The sequence below is a fragment of the Myripristis murdjan genome, chromosome 2, assembly GCF_902150065.1.
Source record: "Myripristis murdjan chromosome 2, fMyrMur1.1, whole genome shotgun sequence".
In the NCBI taxonomy this organism is placed as follows: Eukaryota; Metazoa; Chordata; class Actinopteri; order Holocentriformes; family Holocentridae; genus Myripristis; species Myripristis murdjan.
Genome location: NC_043981.1, coordinates 19594909 through 19612573, shown reverse-complemented (window position 1 = coordinate 19612573; position 17665 = coordinate 19594909). Strand labels below are relative to the sequence as shown.

General features: G+C 41.6%; 1 protein-coding gene across 3 annotated transcripts in view; it reads right to left on the bottom strand.

Moving 5' to 3' along the window:
- The window catches only part of stat1a (signal transducer and activator of transcription 1a), a 59526-nt gene that overhangs the window by 38845 nt on the left and 3016 nt on the right, over positions 1–17665 (bottom strand). The window contains exons 3-25 of one of the 3 annotated variants that reach the window (XM_030067838.1): positions 17494–17638; positions 16847–16942; positions 15788–15874; positions 15402–15480; positions 15046–15137; positions 14083–14234; positions 13033–13191; positions 12075–12167; positions 11683–11742; positions 11558–11578; positions 10854–10944; positions 10667–10708; positions 9968–10057; positions 9294–9392; positions 9048–9183; positions 8280–8335; positions 7508–7599; positions 7117–7256; positions 6144–6332; positions 5597–5672; positions 4501–4597; positions 3333–3371; positions 675–1455 (exon numbers count right to left, since the gene is read on the bottom strand). In XM_030067838.1, coding sequence (XP_029923698.1) covers positions 1414–1455; positions 3333–3371; positions 4501–4597; positions 5597–5672; positions 6144–6332; positions 7117–7256; positions 7508–7599; positions 8280–8335; positions 9048–9183; positions 9294–9392; positions 9968–10057; positions 10667–10708; positions 10854–10944; positions 11558–11578; positions 11683–11742; positions 12075–12167; positions 13033–13191; positions 14083–14234; positions 15046–15137; positions 15402–15480; positions 15788–15874; positions 16847–16942; positions 17494–17638 — 2173 coding nt within the window. In that variant the 3' untranslated portion in view covers positions 675–1413. Of the gene's footprint in view, positions 1–674; positions 1456–3332; positions 3372–4500; positions 4598–5596; positions 5673–6143; positions 6333–7116; positions 7257–7507; positions 7600–8279; positions 8336–9047; positions 9184–9293; positions 9393–9967; positions 10058–10666; positions 10709–10853; positions 10945–11557; positions 11579–11682; positions 11743–12074; positions 12168–13032; positions 13192–14082; positions 14235–15045; positions 15138–15401; positions 15481–15787; positions 15875–16846; positions 16943–17493; positions 17639–17665 lie in introns of those variants that run through there. The other 2 variants (XM_030067845.1, XM_030067852.1) reach the window with 2 other exon arrangements.

Here is a 17665-nt window from a genome sequence, read left to right as displayed (position 1 = left end):
GGAGCAGATCTGATCTGAATAGAAGAACACTGGACAAAACAGAACGGATCTGAGCCGACTGGAATAGAACTGTTATTGTTGTGATGAGCAAAAGCAACATTGACTCCTGCTGCATACACACACAGGTTAAAAACATAATCAGAATTCAGCTTTAAGATAAACAAACAAACAAAAAAACAAAAAACAAAAAAAAAAAAAAACGATCAAACTCTAACGCCAAGTGCATCATATTTGCTTCATGAGTTTCTGACATCCACATCTGGGAGATGATCTTCTTTCCTGAAACGCCCCATGAATATAATCTGATACATCTCTTCTGCCCCCTGGTGGATGATCTGTGCACTGCAGCACCGGAGGCCTTTGAGCTGAGAGTCACTGGTGGAGTTTCCATGGAGAGTTTTGCCAATCTTGAAAAAGTGAAGCTGATGTGATGTAGCTTCAGCGGCGCAGATGCAGAATATGTATGACACTGTCGCTCTGTGGATTATGTTTGAGATGACAGGAGGAACCATTTAAAGGAACCTCAAATCGAGATTTAAATAAATCTAACAATGGCCTGTAGGGGGAGCTATCGCTACATGGGAGTGATGGGACATAGTTGTTTTTACTCTGAAAAGCAGGTTTTCTTCAACATTGACTTCTTCCCTTAAGGCAGCAATAAGACTGACTCTGTATGATCATTTGTGTTTTTTTTAATGTAGCAGCAACAGCAGAGTCAGCGTTCTCCACGTCGCTGAAATCAACACAATGTGTGAGGAAGGTGCACTGACAGACTTCACATTATTTATACAATAACACATATATGTATATACAGCAAGAAAACACAATCGTAGGTACAGGCAGGTTTGGAGAGGGCAGAGGAGGAAGTTAAAATAATCGTAAAAAATAATTTCAGGAGAAAAAATTCTCTCTGTTACAGAAGTGCATTACATTCATTCATTCTGGATTATCTCTTTTTTCTGAAGTGAGCACATTAGGGACGATGGCATATTCGGGCCATTGTAGAAAGAAAGAAAAATATTACGAGAAAAAACACTTGGCTATTCCCTGAGATTAAAGTGGCAAATTTATGAGAAAAAACCCACACATTTATGAGGATAAACTTGTGAATTCTTAGATTATACAGTTTCCGAAAAAAGGGCTAAGAAAAACTATTTTGCCAAGTTTTTTGTCTCATCAATTTGTGAGTTTTTTCACAGTAAATTTCTGACTTTAACCTCAGAAATTTTTATCTTGGAATATTCTTGGAATATTCCCCGGCTCTGTAAATTTTTTTTCTCCATCATAATGAAGGAGCCGTGACCCAGCTGATCTCAGCCGTCCTGAAGAATAATCCTGCACATACTGTCACCAAAATAAAGGCCCCTCATAAAAACGTAGATCAGGATTTAAAACAACTCGTAGCCTCTTCCTTCAGTTTTGGTCCAAACCTCCTTCCTCGAAGTCGGCACTCATCTGCACAGACGAGAACACAGAAACAAAAATAAAAACCTATAAATGTTAACTTCAAGAACATCATCCGAGGTAAATCTGTCTTTCCTGCTCTTGTTAAAAAAAAAAAAAAAGCCACATCACTTTCCTAACAGTGCTGCAATGATTTGCTGATCAACAGAAAATGAAGTGATGAGGATTTTGATAGCTTTACTGTCATTTTGGTAAAAGTGTCATTTTCCTGGTTACAGTCTCACAAACTGAGATCTTCCAGCTTCTGATCGTCTTAAGTCAAACTTTTGATGGATGAAGTCATCAAATGATGGAAAAAAAACGTTAGATTAATGTCATGTGTAAGATGCTGTTTCATAAATAATGGGATGCAGCCCTGTCTCACGGTAATCTGTGCATTTGGACGCAAATTTAATTCATGTCATAATTCACTTTCATAGTGAATTATCCTTCAGCAGAAGGTGCTATCGTGGTTAAGCTTCAGAAACATTAATGTTACATAATGTTTATGAAAACAAACACTGGGCACATATTTATTATCAAGCTTCTCAAAGTGCTATTTTAGTCTCCAGTGTTGGGAGTTGGGGCTCTTATTTTCTTGATTTGATGTATTTCCTGTCAAAACAGGAAGTCTGGGCAGGACTTGGTGCAGGGGAGGATCATTCACAAGTGCAAAAACAACTGGATCTCAGTTTAAGAGAGAAACAGACTTTTATTTTGAAGGAACTGCTGGATGAGAGGAGGTTTAGAGTTTTGTGAAAGTTTTATTGGATAAAAGTTTAATTTGGTGCAGGGTGAAGTCGTTGGGCGTTTCTCAACACCAAGTTCAAACTTGTGAGCTCTGAAGTTGGGACTTGTCAAGGTCAAGGTCAAGGTCAAGGTCAACTCGGAGAACAGACTTAGAGGACGGACTGGAACAGCAGCAACTTGAGGACTTCTCCATCTCAACTGTCTTGGCAATATTTAATATATAACTAGATATCGTGTAGTGTTTATAATAAAAAAAAGAAAAATGATATAAACACTACTCTGCCTCCTCTGTTTCTTATGAATAAATTCCATTTTATTTAACTAATTTAATTCAAATAAATTACAGCCTACAGCTCAGAGAGCTACTATTGATGTTAAAATGACTACAGCTCTGCCTCGTTCTCGTCTTCATGTTCTCATTTATCAGTTTTACAGTTCTGAGTTCTCTCCTCCGGTGTTGCCGCCATCGCTGCTGGTTGGTGCAAAATGCATGCTGGGATACCTGGCTGTTCCAAGTGCACACAAGTCACCAACCGATGCATCCCTGCTAAAAGGGGCGGAGCAAGAACACATGCGGGAATTTGGACCGAACTTGGTCAGATGTGAACTTGAATTGGAGCAGGACTGACGACGTTTCACAAGAACAGACAAGAACGCCAACTGAGAAAGGCTCCCTGTTTAAGACGCTCTGTTTGACAGGAAGTAGAGGTCATGTGACGTCGTCTCATGGGGACTTTAAGATTAAAATGGCACTTTGAAAATAGCTGCTAAAAAATAAAGTCTGGACTTTATAGGACCTCACGATGCGTTAGCTTCAGGCATGACACACACTCCCTCAGCTGGAGGTTGTGTTTCATGCCTGAAGACGACTTTGAAAGTTGTACTGTCACCAAAAAAAAAAGGCAATTCAAGGTCATGGATACAACTGCAGATTAAACTTGGTGACTGTATCACAAACTACCGTGAGACCGGGTAGATCTAGACAAACAAGACTGTAAACTTAAAAACTTAAAACTATAACTATAACTACTTATCTACATTCACACTAAAAAGGTTAGTAATTAGTTACTAACTACTTAGTAGTTAGTTATATCATGCAATATGTTTTCAAAATGGGTGAAATATCCCTTTAACTCTACCTCAGTGTCAAAGTCTGTCAATTGGAGCAGATTGTTGGTCTGAAGCAGGAAGGCAGGAAGGAAACAAGACGGAGAAAAAAATAATTTGAAATGCAGAATAAAAGGCAGAGTACAGACGACAGAGTGGCAGTGAAAGTCAAGCTGGGCTTCGTTCTCCTGGTTTGACAGTTTAATGAGCGCTTGCGAAAATTCTGGAAACAAGTGGGATTACCTCACAGCCTTGATGGATTAAAAATGAGATTTGAACGCTGAAGATGAGACCTGGTTAGGAGCAGGTTTTCTTGCAGCGTGTTTTATTATCTATCTAATGTGGCGGTACAGAAGTTTTATCGTCTCATCGACAAAAGACAAGAACAAAATGAAGCCCAGGTTGAAATGAACTGGCACCGTCCTTTCAAAGCAGTACACAGTAGTACTTTCAGAGGTACACAGCAGTACTTTCAGAGGTACACAGTAGTACTTTCAGAGGTACACGGCAGTACTTTGAGCAGTACCAACACAGTGGCCAGAATAAAACGTTGACCTTTTACGTGTCTGCAAACCAAAAATATGCTGCACACCAACATTTAGACTCAGAGCCAATGGGGTGGAGCCTGCGTCAGGGTCATGTGACTGTTAACCGCCGGCTAACGTTAGCTTGTTAGCCACCAAAGTTACTTGGTTAAGGTTAGAAACGGCCATGCCGAAGCATTAGCTAACGTTTGGCGATAAGAGTTAGCAAACGTTAGCTAAAAACAAACACGGCTGCAGTACTTTGAGCAGTACACAGCAGTACTTTGAGCAGCACTTTGAGCAGTATACAGCAGTACTTTGAGCAGTACACAGCAGCACTTTGAGCAGTACACAGCAGTACTTTGAGCACCACTATGACAAGTGCTGTGAGCAGTATTTGTTGCAGTACAGACAGCAGTATTTTAGCAGTATTTGTGGCAGTACAGACAGCAGTATTTTTAGCAGTATTTGTGGCAGTACAGACAGCAGTATTTTTAGCAGTATTTGCCACAGTGCAGACAGCAGTATTTTTAGCAGTATTTGTGGCAGTACAGACAGCAGTATTTGTGGCAGTACAGACAGCAGTATTTTTAGCAGTATTTGTGGCAGTACAGACAGCAGTATTTGCGGCAGTACAGACAGCAGTATTTTTAGCAGTATTTGTGGCAGTGCTCACCACAGCGTCGATGTCTCGGGGGCTGACGTACTGCTCCAGAGCCTTGGCGATGTCCGGAGACATGGGCATCATGTTGTCCTGCAGTCTGGACGGGTGGCTGCAGGCCAGAGGACGACACACACACTTTTATTAACTCGCAGCTTTTTACTCTGTTTCCTCTTTGATTTCTGAGGGTTTTCATCTTCCTGTCGCTCAGCTGACGGCCAAGAGGGAGAACAGGAAACGTCCTCCAGAAAATAACTCAAACACGTCTCAGGTTTGGCAGTGTCTCCTATATCGATATTTTGCGATATAAAACGAGGTATCATCTGGGAGTGTGGGCGTCTTAGTATCGTGATATGGCCTGAAGGCTTTCTTCTTCACGTTTTACAGTAAACTGGTACTTACAGTTTTCTGTTGTTTGTCATGTCATGTTTTTTTAATCAAAAATATTACTGTGTGAACCAACAGTAATCCCGTCAGTTTTGTTACAATATTAATATGCAGGTAAAAGGAGTACAATCCAGGCACTCAAGTGAATTAATAGTTGTTTTTTTTTTTTTTTTTGTTTTTTTTTAAACCTATTAATTCACTTGAGTGCCTGGATTGTACTCCTTTTTCCTCTTTTCCCACATACTCCATGAGCACCAGTGAAGGGGATTCCAGTAGCGCTCTATCCTTTTTTCTTTTTCTTTTTCTATTAATATGCAGGTATTTGGTCAAAAATATTGATCTTGGAAACATTCATGGCCTTTTATTTAGTGAGGCTCAGTTTAAGTTAGTTTTGATACAATAAAAATGGTAAAAAAAAAAAAAAGAGTTCATTTGCAAAATCAAATTATCTTCAATTGTATTACTTGTGTATATCATTTTTGTCCAGATTGCCAATAAAAAAAAAAAAATCAAACTGGCAGCCTAATGCATAGACAACACTGGATTTTGGATTTAAAAAAAACAACAACACAAAGCAGTGACATTTATGTGTTTTTACAAATGAACTCTTCAAGTAAATGTTCACTGAAAATTAAACATTTGAACATTGAAAAAGATTTTAAAAATTACCACGATGCTGAGTGTAAATAAAAGTTGAATATGTTTTTTATTTTTGTGAACTTACACTTCTGATACGGAGATGAGCTCCGTCTTCATGTAGCCGCTCTTCTCGGTGTCCTCCACGTCCATCGGCTCTTGAGCTGGACAAAAAAAGAGAAACACCCATCTACTTTATTAAAACTGTGTATTTAACAAAGTTACAAAACAACAATATATAAAACTTAAATGTTAAATGTATGTGAATGAAACAAGACATACATACACTGGCTGATAAAATGAGAAGACTGTTCAACTTTACCAGGCTTCCACAAGTCTCAGGTGATTAAATATAAAGCTTTTTGAGACAGATTTCGACGAAATGTAAGATTTTATTGGGACAAATCTTTTTCTCATGCAAATTATCTTTTCAGGTGAGTGTGAAGTTAATTCCTGTTTTTCTAACGGCGCGCAAAAGCCTCATTTTTATTTCAGTTGACAAAAGTACTTTTTCACACCTATTTTTCAATATTTTGTTGGTTTTCATCAATGGTAACCTTGATGTGCACACACACACACACACACACACACTCGTGGTTTGTTTTAACAGGACACAGGGAGGGGTCAGCTCTTACTCTCTGAGGCTTTGGGGTAGTATTTCCCGAAGGCCTTGTCCTTGGGGATGTCGGGGTACAGGAAGCGCAGCGGGTTCTCCGGGATGTTCTCGGCCGCCATCACCTTGTAGGTGCGGATGATGTCAGGCAGCGAGACGGCGGTCAGCTCCTTCTTGGTGTACGGCTCCACCGAGTGGAACACCGGCTTGTCTGGATGGACGGAGACACAGCGTCAGGTGGCGGCCGATCAGCCAGGGTGGCACGGGCCGGCAGCCGCCACCCTAAAAACAGGCCTCGCCCCCCCAGTTTGGACAGTCTGATAGAAATTATTTTTTCGCTGGTGGGAAATTTACAAGAGTGAAAATCGTCTGTCCGAGTGAAAGTGAATGCTGCATCAGATGGCACAGCGGCAGCCACTCTCAGAAAAATACTGGTTCATTAAAAGGTTCTTCAAAATGCCCTCTGGTTCTACAGAGAACCATCAGCAGCTGAAGAACCTCTGCAGGTTCTCCACACACTTTCTGTGGTTCTTTAAAGTGCTAAAGGTTCTTCATGTTTATTGGAGTTATTTGGTGGCAGCAGCAGCTAACAATTCTTTTCCTTGTGGATTAATGTGCAGATTATTTCCTCAGTGAATGGATTAATGTCTCTATAAACCATCAGAGAACATTTTTAATAGCTCGTCTGGAACCCAATGAAGGAACAAGGAATGTGGAGAACCGGCCAACAACATCTTCATGTTGGTTTACAACCTGCACACACTCACTTGATTTAAAAATGCTAAAAGCATTTACTGTGAAAAATAACTAAAGAAAAAAGTTATTAGTTCATGACTTTGATATTTTTTCATTTTGAAAAACTCCAGGCGTGGAAAACACATTTTAAAAGCTTTTCAGGATTTTCAGGTGCAGTAAAGCCTCATGTCTGATCACAGCCTGTTGATATATGTAAGTGTGTGTGTATATGTGTGTATGTCTTGGTGGTTCCTGCTCACCGTGCATGTCGTGCTCGATCCAGGTGAAGGTGATGGCTCCCTCCCTGCTGCTCTCGCTGAACCTCAGCAGGAACGTCCCGGGACATTTGTCACTCAGCATGGCCTTCTCCCGCTCCTTACTGATGAAGCCCATGATGGAGCTGACACACACACACACACACATGCACACACACACACACACACACAAAGAAAGACCATTAAATTTCTCTTTTCAAACCTTCTGTGAACACCAGAAATGGAAAAGCCCAAGTCCAAGTTAACCAGCAGAGAGACTTGGTTTCACTTTTAGCAGAGAGGACTTGGTTTCATTTTTAAAGAGAGACTTGGTTTCACTTTCTGACATATTCAGTGTTGATGTTAACCCCATCAGGAAGCAGCGGTGAGGACTGACCCGTCGTTCCAGAGCGACAGGAGGTGTCTCTTTATCAGATCCAGGATTCCTTCGATCCACAACCAGAACGGGAAGCTCTTCTCATTCGGGCTCTGCTCGCAGACACAACAGCATGTCAGTGTTTTCAGTTAAAACACACATCACACTGTAGCACCGTATCAGGAGAAGTTTGATCATAAAGAAGACTTGCACACTAATCACCAACTATTTTGATAATCGACTAACTGTTCTGAGTCATTTTTAAGAGGAACATTTCCAGATTCTGTGATTTCAGCTTCTCAGACATGAACATTTATTCTGGCTCCTTTCGTCCTCTGTGACAGTGAACTAAACATCTTTGGGTTGTGGACAAAACAAGAAGTTGAGGACATCGCCTTGGCAGTGAGAGACAGTTTTCACCATCTTCTGGACCAAACAACTAAACGATGAATCTAGGAAATAATCGATAAGATTCATCAATAATGAAACTAATCGTTAGTTACAGCTCTATAACAAATCCATAAAACCTATGTCTTTTTGTTAAGAGTTTTACGCTTCGGTTTAAAATACCTCAGATCTGCTGGAAGCTTGATGCAGACCTGGTGAATAGAGAGGAAAAGCTGCTTCACTCTGTTTTGTTTGTAACCAGCCAGCAGTTTTAGCTAATCCTAAAAACTACTAGTCTTTTCTGGAGTATGTACGTCTGTATGTCCTCTCCCTCTCGGCTGCGGCACATGGACGTAAACCGAGCACAAACTGTATCTCGACTGTGAGTCCAAACCAAAGCGCTCACCTTGCAGAACTTGGTCCACGGGATTTGTCCCTCCGGGTTCCTCTGGGCTTTGGCACCTGCACAGATTCACATGTAAGTTTAAACTCCACTCACCTGTTGGGCTAAACTTAAAGTTCAGTTTGAATCTGTGACGACGGGGATGTGGACAGCTACACTGTCATGAGGGAATTTATTGTAGCTGCTGTGGTGCATTAATGCTATAATGTCACTAAAATGTCAGCCATCCTCAGGGAAATGGTCTTTTGTGTTGACTCTACCTGAGGTCAGAGGTCAGGGTCCTGCTCAGGGACACCGGACCACCCTGAGGCTCCAAACCCTTGAATCTAATTCCCTTTTAGGAGCCTGACTGCCTCTGGATGGCGCTGTAGTTCTGATTGTTGTGGTTCTCCTTCTACTTCTTCAGTTTCTGTTGTGGTTCTGGATGAGGGTTTGGTTCTGGTGGATTTTTTTTTTTTTTTTGGCTGAATTGCTAAATGTGGCTGTGGCTGTGGCTCTAGCTGAGGCTGATGTAGCTCCTGTTCTAGTTCAGGTTCTGCTTCTAGTTTGATTGCGGTTCTATTTGTGATTTGGGTTCCTTTTAAGGTTCTGCCTGTGGTTCTGCCTGCAGTGGTTGTAGTTCTGGTAGTGGATGCAGTCGTGCTTCTAGTTGTGTTGTTAGGTCTGGTTCTGGTGCTGACAGTGGCTCTATTAGTTCCTTGTGATCTGGGTTTGGTTCTGGTTCTGTTTCATGATCTGGTTCTGGTTTGGGTTCTGTGTTGTGTTTCTGACCGAGCAGCTTGTCGGCCAGCATGTGGAGCTGCTCCTGGTTCAGGCCTCTCTTGGTGACGGAGGAGAACTGCCAGCTGAGAACGTCAGACAGCTGAGACCAGGTGGCCGGCGGCGGGGACAGGAAGAACTTCAGGTTCTGACAGGAAACAGGAAACAGGAGGTGCAGGTCAACCCCACAGCAGAGGAGGACAGAGGAGGAGGGTGTGTGTGTGTGTGTGTGTGTGTGTGTGTGTGTGTGTGTGTCACCTTGGGCTCGGTGGTCAGCATGTTGTACCAGAGGATGGAGGCCCAGCCGCTGGGCAGCTGGCTCACGTTGGAGATGACAACGACAGGCAGAGACATCGTCTGAAAAAAACAACAACAACAACATTATTCTTATTGTTCTTATCATTATCAATATTATTATGTTGCTGTTATTATCATCATCATCCTTATTATTATTATTATGACAGTAACATTAACATAATAATAATTTTTAAAAAATTGACAAAAACAACAACATTCAACACTACAACAAAAACAACAACATTATTCTTATCATTATCAATATTATTATATTGCTATTATCATCCTCATCATCATCATCCTTATTATTATTATTATTATTATGACAGTAACATTAACATCATAATTATTTAAAAAAAAAAACATTAAAAAAACAACAGCATTCAACACTACAACAACAACAACAACAACATTATTCTTATTGTTCTTATCATTAGCAATATTAATATATATAAAATTATCATCATTATTATTATTATGACAGTAACATTAACATCATAATTATAAAAAAACATTAACAGAAACATCAACATTCAACACTACAACAAAAACAACAAAAACAACAACAACAACAACAACAACAACAACATGAACAGCAGCAGAACATGAACAGCAGCAGGGCCGTGACCTCTGACCTCCAGTTTGATGTCCAGGCCCGACTGATTGAGCTGAAGCTCTGAATCAAAACAGATGGAGTGAAGCTCCTCGGTGACGATCAGAGGACCCTGAGGAGGAAAAATTTACATTTTAAATAAAGTTGGTGGTTGAACTCCTGCAGCTTCACCGGGAACCTGAAAAACAAACATCACAACAACAACACAAAGGCAGAGTTTGACAGTTTGACTTCTAGATGAAATACAGCATTACAGAAACCTGACAGCCATTTGTTTTGCTTATTTTCACAGAAAAGGGGAAAACGGGACTCGATTGCTCTTCATGTTGTCACAAAACTAAACACAAGTCCATTTCTTGTTGCTTACTTACAAAAACGAAAAACGCAGAATTAAGGATACAGCTCATTATTCCATTTTTCCAACAAGACGGAAGAAGTTTAACTAGTCTGAGTTCAAGTCATTGTTCATATATTTAAAAAAAAAAAAAAACAAGTAGAAAAATTGTTTGAGGTAATCGCTTGGTAGGAATTTTACTGGCATCAAAATGACTGACTGAATGATTTCCCCTCTGCTGAAAATCAAGTTTTGAATCATCTGAGTTTTTCCACTTTGAAACTCCACTGTTCTCTTTGTTTAACCACTTCGTATCTTTGATCAGAAAGGTGCTGTGTGAATAAATTCAGTTTTTGTTTTCAAATGAAATCCTAAAGTGTCTCTGACCTCATTTGTTCGGTTGCCGGCGACTTTCTGCTCTTTCAGTTGCTGTTTGGAGGGGGAAAAAAAGAGTCTAGTTAGAAAATGGCAGTGAACTTTACATCTAATATTCTCCTGAGTGCACTCCTGACTTTTCCAGAAATGTTTAACTGTACAAATGTTTAAACACAACGCGCGACACCTCGGCTCTTACCAAATGTCTGAACTCCGCCGCCAGGCTGCCGTTTGACTCCTCCATGTTCATGACTTTAGTGCTGGTTCCCAAAATGTTGAACTTCCGAAAACTGAAATTACACGAGGGCATCCACCGATTAATAAACTGTTAATAATTGAAGAGTAGTTCACATTACACTGTTTTAATCCAGTGTGTGACTTATGGTCTTGATATAAAAACATATATAAAACAAATAAAAACAAAAAAACAAAACAAACAAAAAAAGAAGACATGGGCTCCATGACCAAAAAAAAAAAAAAAAAAAAACATTGGAATTTTTCTTGTAAATTTGTGACTTTAATCTTAGAGTTTAAGGTTTTTCTTACAAATTTATGAGTTTATAGTCTCAGACAATATTCCATTTTTTTCTCATAAATGTGTTTTTTTTCTGATAAATTTACCATTTTAATCTCAGAGAATTAATCAATTAATTTAATCCAGTGTGCGATGAATGCACTTTTGTCCTTCAAGGAAAAAGACAAAATTACAATTTTTTAATTTTTTTTTTTTTTTAATATTTAGTCAAAGGCCGAATGAGGGACACACTGCAAATTAGCTTAATGATATAAACACTGTATTCTGTAAAATAAAAAAATAAATAAAATAAAATAAAATAAAAAACATCAAATGTACCAAATAAACATGAAATAAATAAATATGTATGAAATGATTTTGGCTCGTACCCTTTCTTGTCTGCTACATCCCTGAGGAGGCAAAACCAGATCAGTTAGACACGTGATCAAACGCATCACAACAACAAACAAAGACGACACAACGACAGAAAGCCTCTGACCCTGGATCAGCTTACTTATCAAACAAGGCCTTGACTTTGAGCTGGTAGTTGAACTCCTGCAGCTTCACCAGGAACCTGCAAGCACAAACACCAAGGAGCGATCAGTCGGCAGGAAACACAAAGGCAGAGGTTGACGGTTTGATTCCCGGATGGAATAAAATATTACAGACACTACAAATCCGTTTGTTTTGTTTTTACTCTAAGAAAAGAGAAAAATGTCTTTGAGAGACAAAACTAAACACAGGACGATCTTGTTTCTTACTTATGGAACATTTATTTTCTTTGGAAAGAGAAACGCAGAAATTATTCCGTTTTTCGGTGTTCACCGGCAGGGCCTCATAACAAAATCTGTTCGGGCCCCCAGTTTTCAGACCCGGAGCTGAGTGTGTGTCTGTGGTTCCACTCACCGCAGTTTGACGGTGAACTGGACGCCTGTTTTCAGGACCAGCGGCCTGTGAGGGTGTGTGGGCATGCAGGGCTGCCTCTCCACCACCAGGGAGCTACACACACACACACACACACACACACACACACACACACACACACACACACACACACACACACACACACACACACACACACACACACACACACACACACACACAGAGTTAAACTGTTTCCAAGGCGTCCTGATATGTGGCTTTAATAGACACAAGAACTCACTGTGGACTGAGAGTTAACAGACAGCAACACTGTAAATGCGATATGGCATTTTAGGGCCATTGTAGGAAAAAATAAATAACACAGTGCCGGGGGAGGGGGCACTCCAAGACAACAGATGTAAAAATTTACGAAACAAAACTTGTATATTCTTTGAGATTGTTCGATCATTAATTTACGAGCAAAACTAAGAATTTCTGAGATTAAAAGGCGTGCATTTACAGAGAGAATAATTTAGGCATTCTCTGAGATTAAATAGTTATAAATTTGCAAGAATAAAATATAAAATGTCTGTGATTAAATTTGTACATTCATGAGACATAAACTCCAATATCTTCTGAGATTATTACGTCACAAATTTGCGAGCAAAATGCAGAATTTCTCAGACTAAAGTCGTACAATTTTGGAGAATTTTGAGAATTAGATATTCCCTGAGGTTATTAGGTCATAAATTTGAAAGAAAAAAACTTGCGATTTAAGTTGTAAATTTATGAGAAACAAAATAGACAAAAAATGGAAAAATACTATATTTTTGGCCAAGGAACTATCCTCAGAGAATAGTTTTTTGCTCACAAATTTGTTTTTTTCCTCATCAATTTACTACTTTAATCTCAGAGAACATCCATTTTTTTCTCAGAAACTCCTTCTTGTTGGAGCGTTACGCCCCCCGGTGGCCCGAAGGTGAGTGGCGTGGTGAGACGTTACTTGGTGAGCAGGTTCTTGAGCAGCTCGAGGGCTCGAGCCTCCAGGAAGGATTTCTTCTGCGTGATCGGGTCGCTCTCGTACGTGAACTTCTGCTCCAACTCCTGCAGCTTCTTCAGCTGCTGCCGCACCTGCTGCAGGGTCTCTGCCACCGCCGTGAACCTGAGGAGGAGCATGAGGAGGAGGAGGAGGGGGAGAGGAGGAGGAGGAGGAGAAGGGAGAGGAGGAGGAGGGAGAGGAGGAGGGAGACAAGGAGGAGGAGAAGCAGGAGAGGAGGAGGGGAAGGAGAAGGAGGAGGAAGGGGGAGAGGAGAAGGAGGAGGAGGAGCAGAATGAGGGAGAGGAAGAGGAGGAAGAGGAGGAGGAGAAGGAAGAGGGAGTGGAAGAGGGAGAGAACAAACAGGGATGAGGGAAAAAACACAGGAGAGAGAAGATGAGGAAGAAGAGGAAGGGGAGGAGGAGGAAGAGAAGGAGGAAGAGGGAGAGGAAGGGGGAGAGGAAGAGGGAGAGGAGGAGGAGGAGGAAGGGGGAGAGGAAGGAGAGGAGGAGGAAGAGGAAGAGAGAGAGAAACAGGAGGAGGGAGACAAGGAAGAGGAGGAGGAGGAAGAGGAAGGGGGAGAGGAAGGAGAGGAGGTGGATGAGGAGAAGGAGGAAGGGGAGTCAGAGAGAGAGAACAATGAGGGAGAGGACACAGGAGGAGAGAGAAGATGATGAAGAGGGGGAGGAGGAGGAGGAAGAGGAAGAGAGAGAGGAGCAGGAGGAGGGAGTGGAGGAAGAGGAGGAGGAGGAAGAGGAGGAACAGAGACAGGACAGTCATCGTTTATAAGAATAAGTCAACAGGTTGGAGTTTATATGAAATATTGAAAATTAAATCCGCTGGAAAGTTTCCACAAAACTAAACAAAAACTTTATTGTGTGAAGCATTTTGTTCTCCATTTGACTGACTGACTGACTGATTGACTGACTGACTGATTGATTGACAGATTGATTGACTGACTGATTGATTGATTGATTGATTGATTGACAGATTGATTGATTGGCTGCGTGCTGTCACCAGTTCTGCAGCTGGTCCACACAGGCGTTGGGCGGCCCGCCGATGCAGGCGATCTGCTGCCGCTGCTTCCACTCGGGCAGCTCCTCGGAGATGAGCTCCGTCAGCAGAGTGTTGGTGACGTTCAGGACCTCGGCCAGCTGGCCCACCACGGCCTGACACACACACACACACACACACACACACACACACGGAAGACATGGAACATACAGATGCACACAGGTCCACTTTCAAAAATTCATACCTTTTTCTTACTGATTGGAGTTCATTAGGAATTAAAAACACTGACACGACAGCCGATACGGTGAATGATTGATCTGGAACGACACTGAGATCTTTTCTCTGAGGATTCTGCAGCGACACACAGGGGGCTGCTTTCTTAAACATATAACTTTATCAAAAGAATATTCATTTATTTATTATGTAACGTCAACCAGTTTCACAAATGAATCCTGAGAATCCTACATGAACTACTGCTGACCATTTAAAGCATGAATAATACATATATGTGTGTGTGTATGCATGTGTGAGTTTTGTTTTTTTTCTCATACAGAACAAACTAATTTGAAAACTATTAAATTATTATTATTAAAACTATTTGATCCAGCCAGCCAATCAGCAGCCAGCACCTCGCTAATTATGAATTAATTAATTTCTTTTTATTTCACAGGTGTTGGTGAAAAGGTGCTGTGAAAGTGAGCAGGTGGCCCTCTGTGCTTGGACAATTACTTATTATTTATATTAACGTTAATTAATGATTGGTCATATTTAGTGGTTCAGGAAATGATTTTTAAAAATGTGAAAAACAAACATAAATCATCTCAAAACTGACAAAAACCTGAACCTGAAGAGCCGCTGAACTTGACTCAAACACTTTCAGACCTGCAGATAATTAAATTTATTTTCCATAACTTTCCAGACTTTTGACCTTTACATTCCTTTAGGAAACTCAGGGAAGTGTTTTACCTGCCGCTTTGTCTTCAGCTCGTAGCACATCATCCCCAGAGTCATCCTCTCCTTCTCCAGCTCCTTGGGCGTCATGCCGTTCATCTCGTTCTCTGCAGTGAGATTTAAATACATACAATAAAAATAAATACATCAACATAGCCGCAAAAATCAGGTTTTGACCGCACAAACCTCTCCATGAAAAAACACAGGTGTTTCTGCCAAACCTCCTCAGGATCATTGTAGGGAGAAAAAAAAAAATCACTGAGCCTGAGTTAAAAACAATTCAAATCCAACCCAAAGAGGCTAAAATCACTCCCAAACTGCTGATGTGGGTTTTGACCTCCAAACTTTGGGTCTCAGTTTTATCCTCTCACCTCGGTTCTTCAGCGTGTTCATTTTGAAGTCGTATTCGTCCTGCAGATCCTCCACGCTCTTGATGTTCTGATCCACCACCTGACAACCACATTTACAACCATTCAGAACACTTTAGCCATGCCAGGGGTCAAGGGTCAGACCGATTTATCACTGATATTTGGACCGATCGATAACTTTTTTATAGTATTCGATATTGACATGTCCATACCTTCCTTTCTTGGTATGAAAGAGGTTATTTTCTAGCTCTCGAAGGATTTTGCCCAAAATGTCGCAGTATTCCTCAACCCGGTGATGAAAACCGACTTTCTGTTGTCATGGCAGCTCGCGCATCAGAGAGTAATCCGATTACTGAAGCGACTGTCAACAAGGTGGCGGCTGTTCTCACCTGGACTTGTTCTTTCATCTCCTTCACTTTGCTGTCCAGCTTCAGCTTCTCCACCGCCATGGCCGACACGGTTCCCTCTCCTCCGGCCTGCAGAGCCGACAGCACAGAGCTCAGACTTTCCACAACACACACACACACACACACAGACACACACACACACACACAAACCTCCAACTGTCTCTGATGGCTACATGTAAACACTCAACTGGGTAGAGCCACCGTGGGCCTTTAGTTCACAGCAAATCAGAGCATTTCCAGGTGGTTGCCGTTGTCAAGGCAACAGCTGTGGCGTTCAGTGATGTCACGGTGTGGGCCGAAGAGTTTGTTGGCGTCGTTTTTCAAAATAAAATGAATCAAAGAATTGTGAAAATCACCTCGTGGCTCTTGATTTGGATTCAAATAAGAGCTCGCCGGTTTTAGGAGGAGCTGAGCATTGAACATTATTCAACAACTTTATACACGATAACGCAGCTAATTAGGATTAACTTCTAATTAGCTCATATTAACGTGAGCTTCTGATCAGTTTTAAATAACTTCAGCAGCAGCAGATGATTTTTTAACTTTTTTAACTCTTCTGCCGACGCGGTGACGTCAGGAATTTCACAGTAAACTCTGCTGATTTAAAACACTTTGCATTTTACACGTTCAGCTGACACGGCTCTACAGAGACAAGCAGAATGAGCTTCACTTCATGAGCTGACATTACAACTAAGGGTGAAGAGGTCAAAGGTCAGAGGTCATAGGCAGCAGATGGACGGAGATGAGAAAGAAGAGTTACAATATCGTCTGCCATTGAAACAATAAGTCACCTAATTAGTTAAACCAACAGAAAATTTGTTTATTATACCTTGATGACAGATTAATCATTTTAGTCACTTCTTAAATAAAAACGTCTGATTCCAGATTCACTAAGGTGCTCGGATTGTCGTCCTTTTCTCCCTTCATATCTTGATCAAATTAATACTTTGGGTTTTTTATTTTCTGAGCTGAAGAGCCTGGATTCTGATCACGTCACATCAGACTTTGGCTCTTTTCTTACGAAATGACGACGAGTGTTACCTCGGTGCTCTTGGCGTTGCCCAGGATCTTGCGTTCCTCCTTCAGGTTCCTGCAGATGATCATGGCCATGTGGACGGGGTCCTCCTGGAACCGGTCCTGCCACACACACAAAAGACACAACACACACACCTGATGTGTATGGAGTGCTGTGTCCTGGCAGGGTGTTCTGCTGAGTGACCAATAAAAAAAAAAAAAAAACCTCTGACCGCCCTCAGATCAGACACGTGGAGCTGGTCTGGTCTGGTCTGGTCTGTATGGTTCAGCTCAAATCAGACTTGGTGTTCTGGTCTGGTCCGGTTTGATCTGGTCTCACCTGGTCAGTTCTGGTCTGGTCTGGTCTGGTTTGTTAAAGCATAGTTTGATCTGGTCTGGTTTGTCATTTCTGGTCTAATCTGGTCTGGTTTGTTAAAGCATAGTTTGATCTGGTCTGGTCTGGTCTGGTCTGTTCTGATCTGGTTTGGTTTTGTTTGGTCTGTTAAGTCAGTTCAGGTCTGGTTTAAGTTGGTCCGGTTCGGTCTGCTTCTGGTCCAGTTTAGTCTGGTTCTGTTTGGTGTGGTCTTGTCTGTTTGGTTCGGTCTAGTCTGGTCAGGTCTACTCCGGTTCTGTCCGGTTCTGTCCGGTGCGGTCCGGTCCGGTCCGGCTCTGACCTGCAGGTTCCTCTTGATGCGGCGGATGTTGTGCTGCAGCAGCAGGTTGTTCTCCAGGGCGAAGCGGCTGTGCTGGTCGTCCAGCTGAGCCAGGAGGTCGTGGAACCGCACGGTGGCCAGAGAATCCTGCACTGCCACTGTGTCCCTGAAGTACACACAACATCACCGCTGA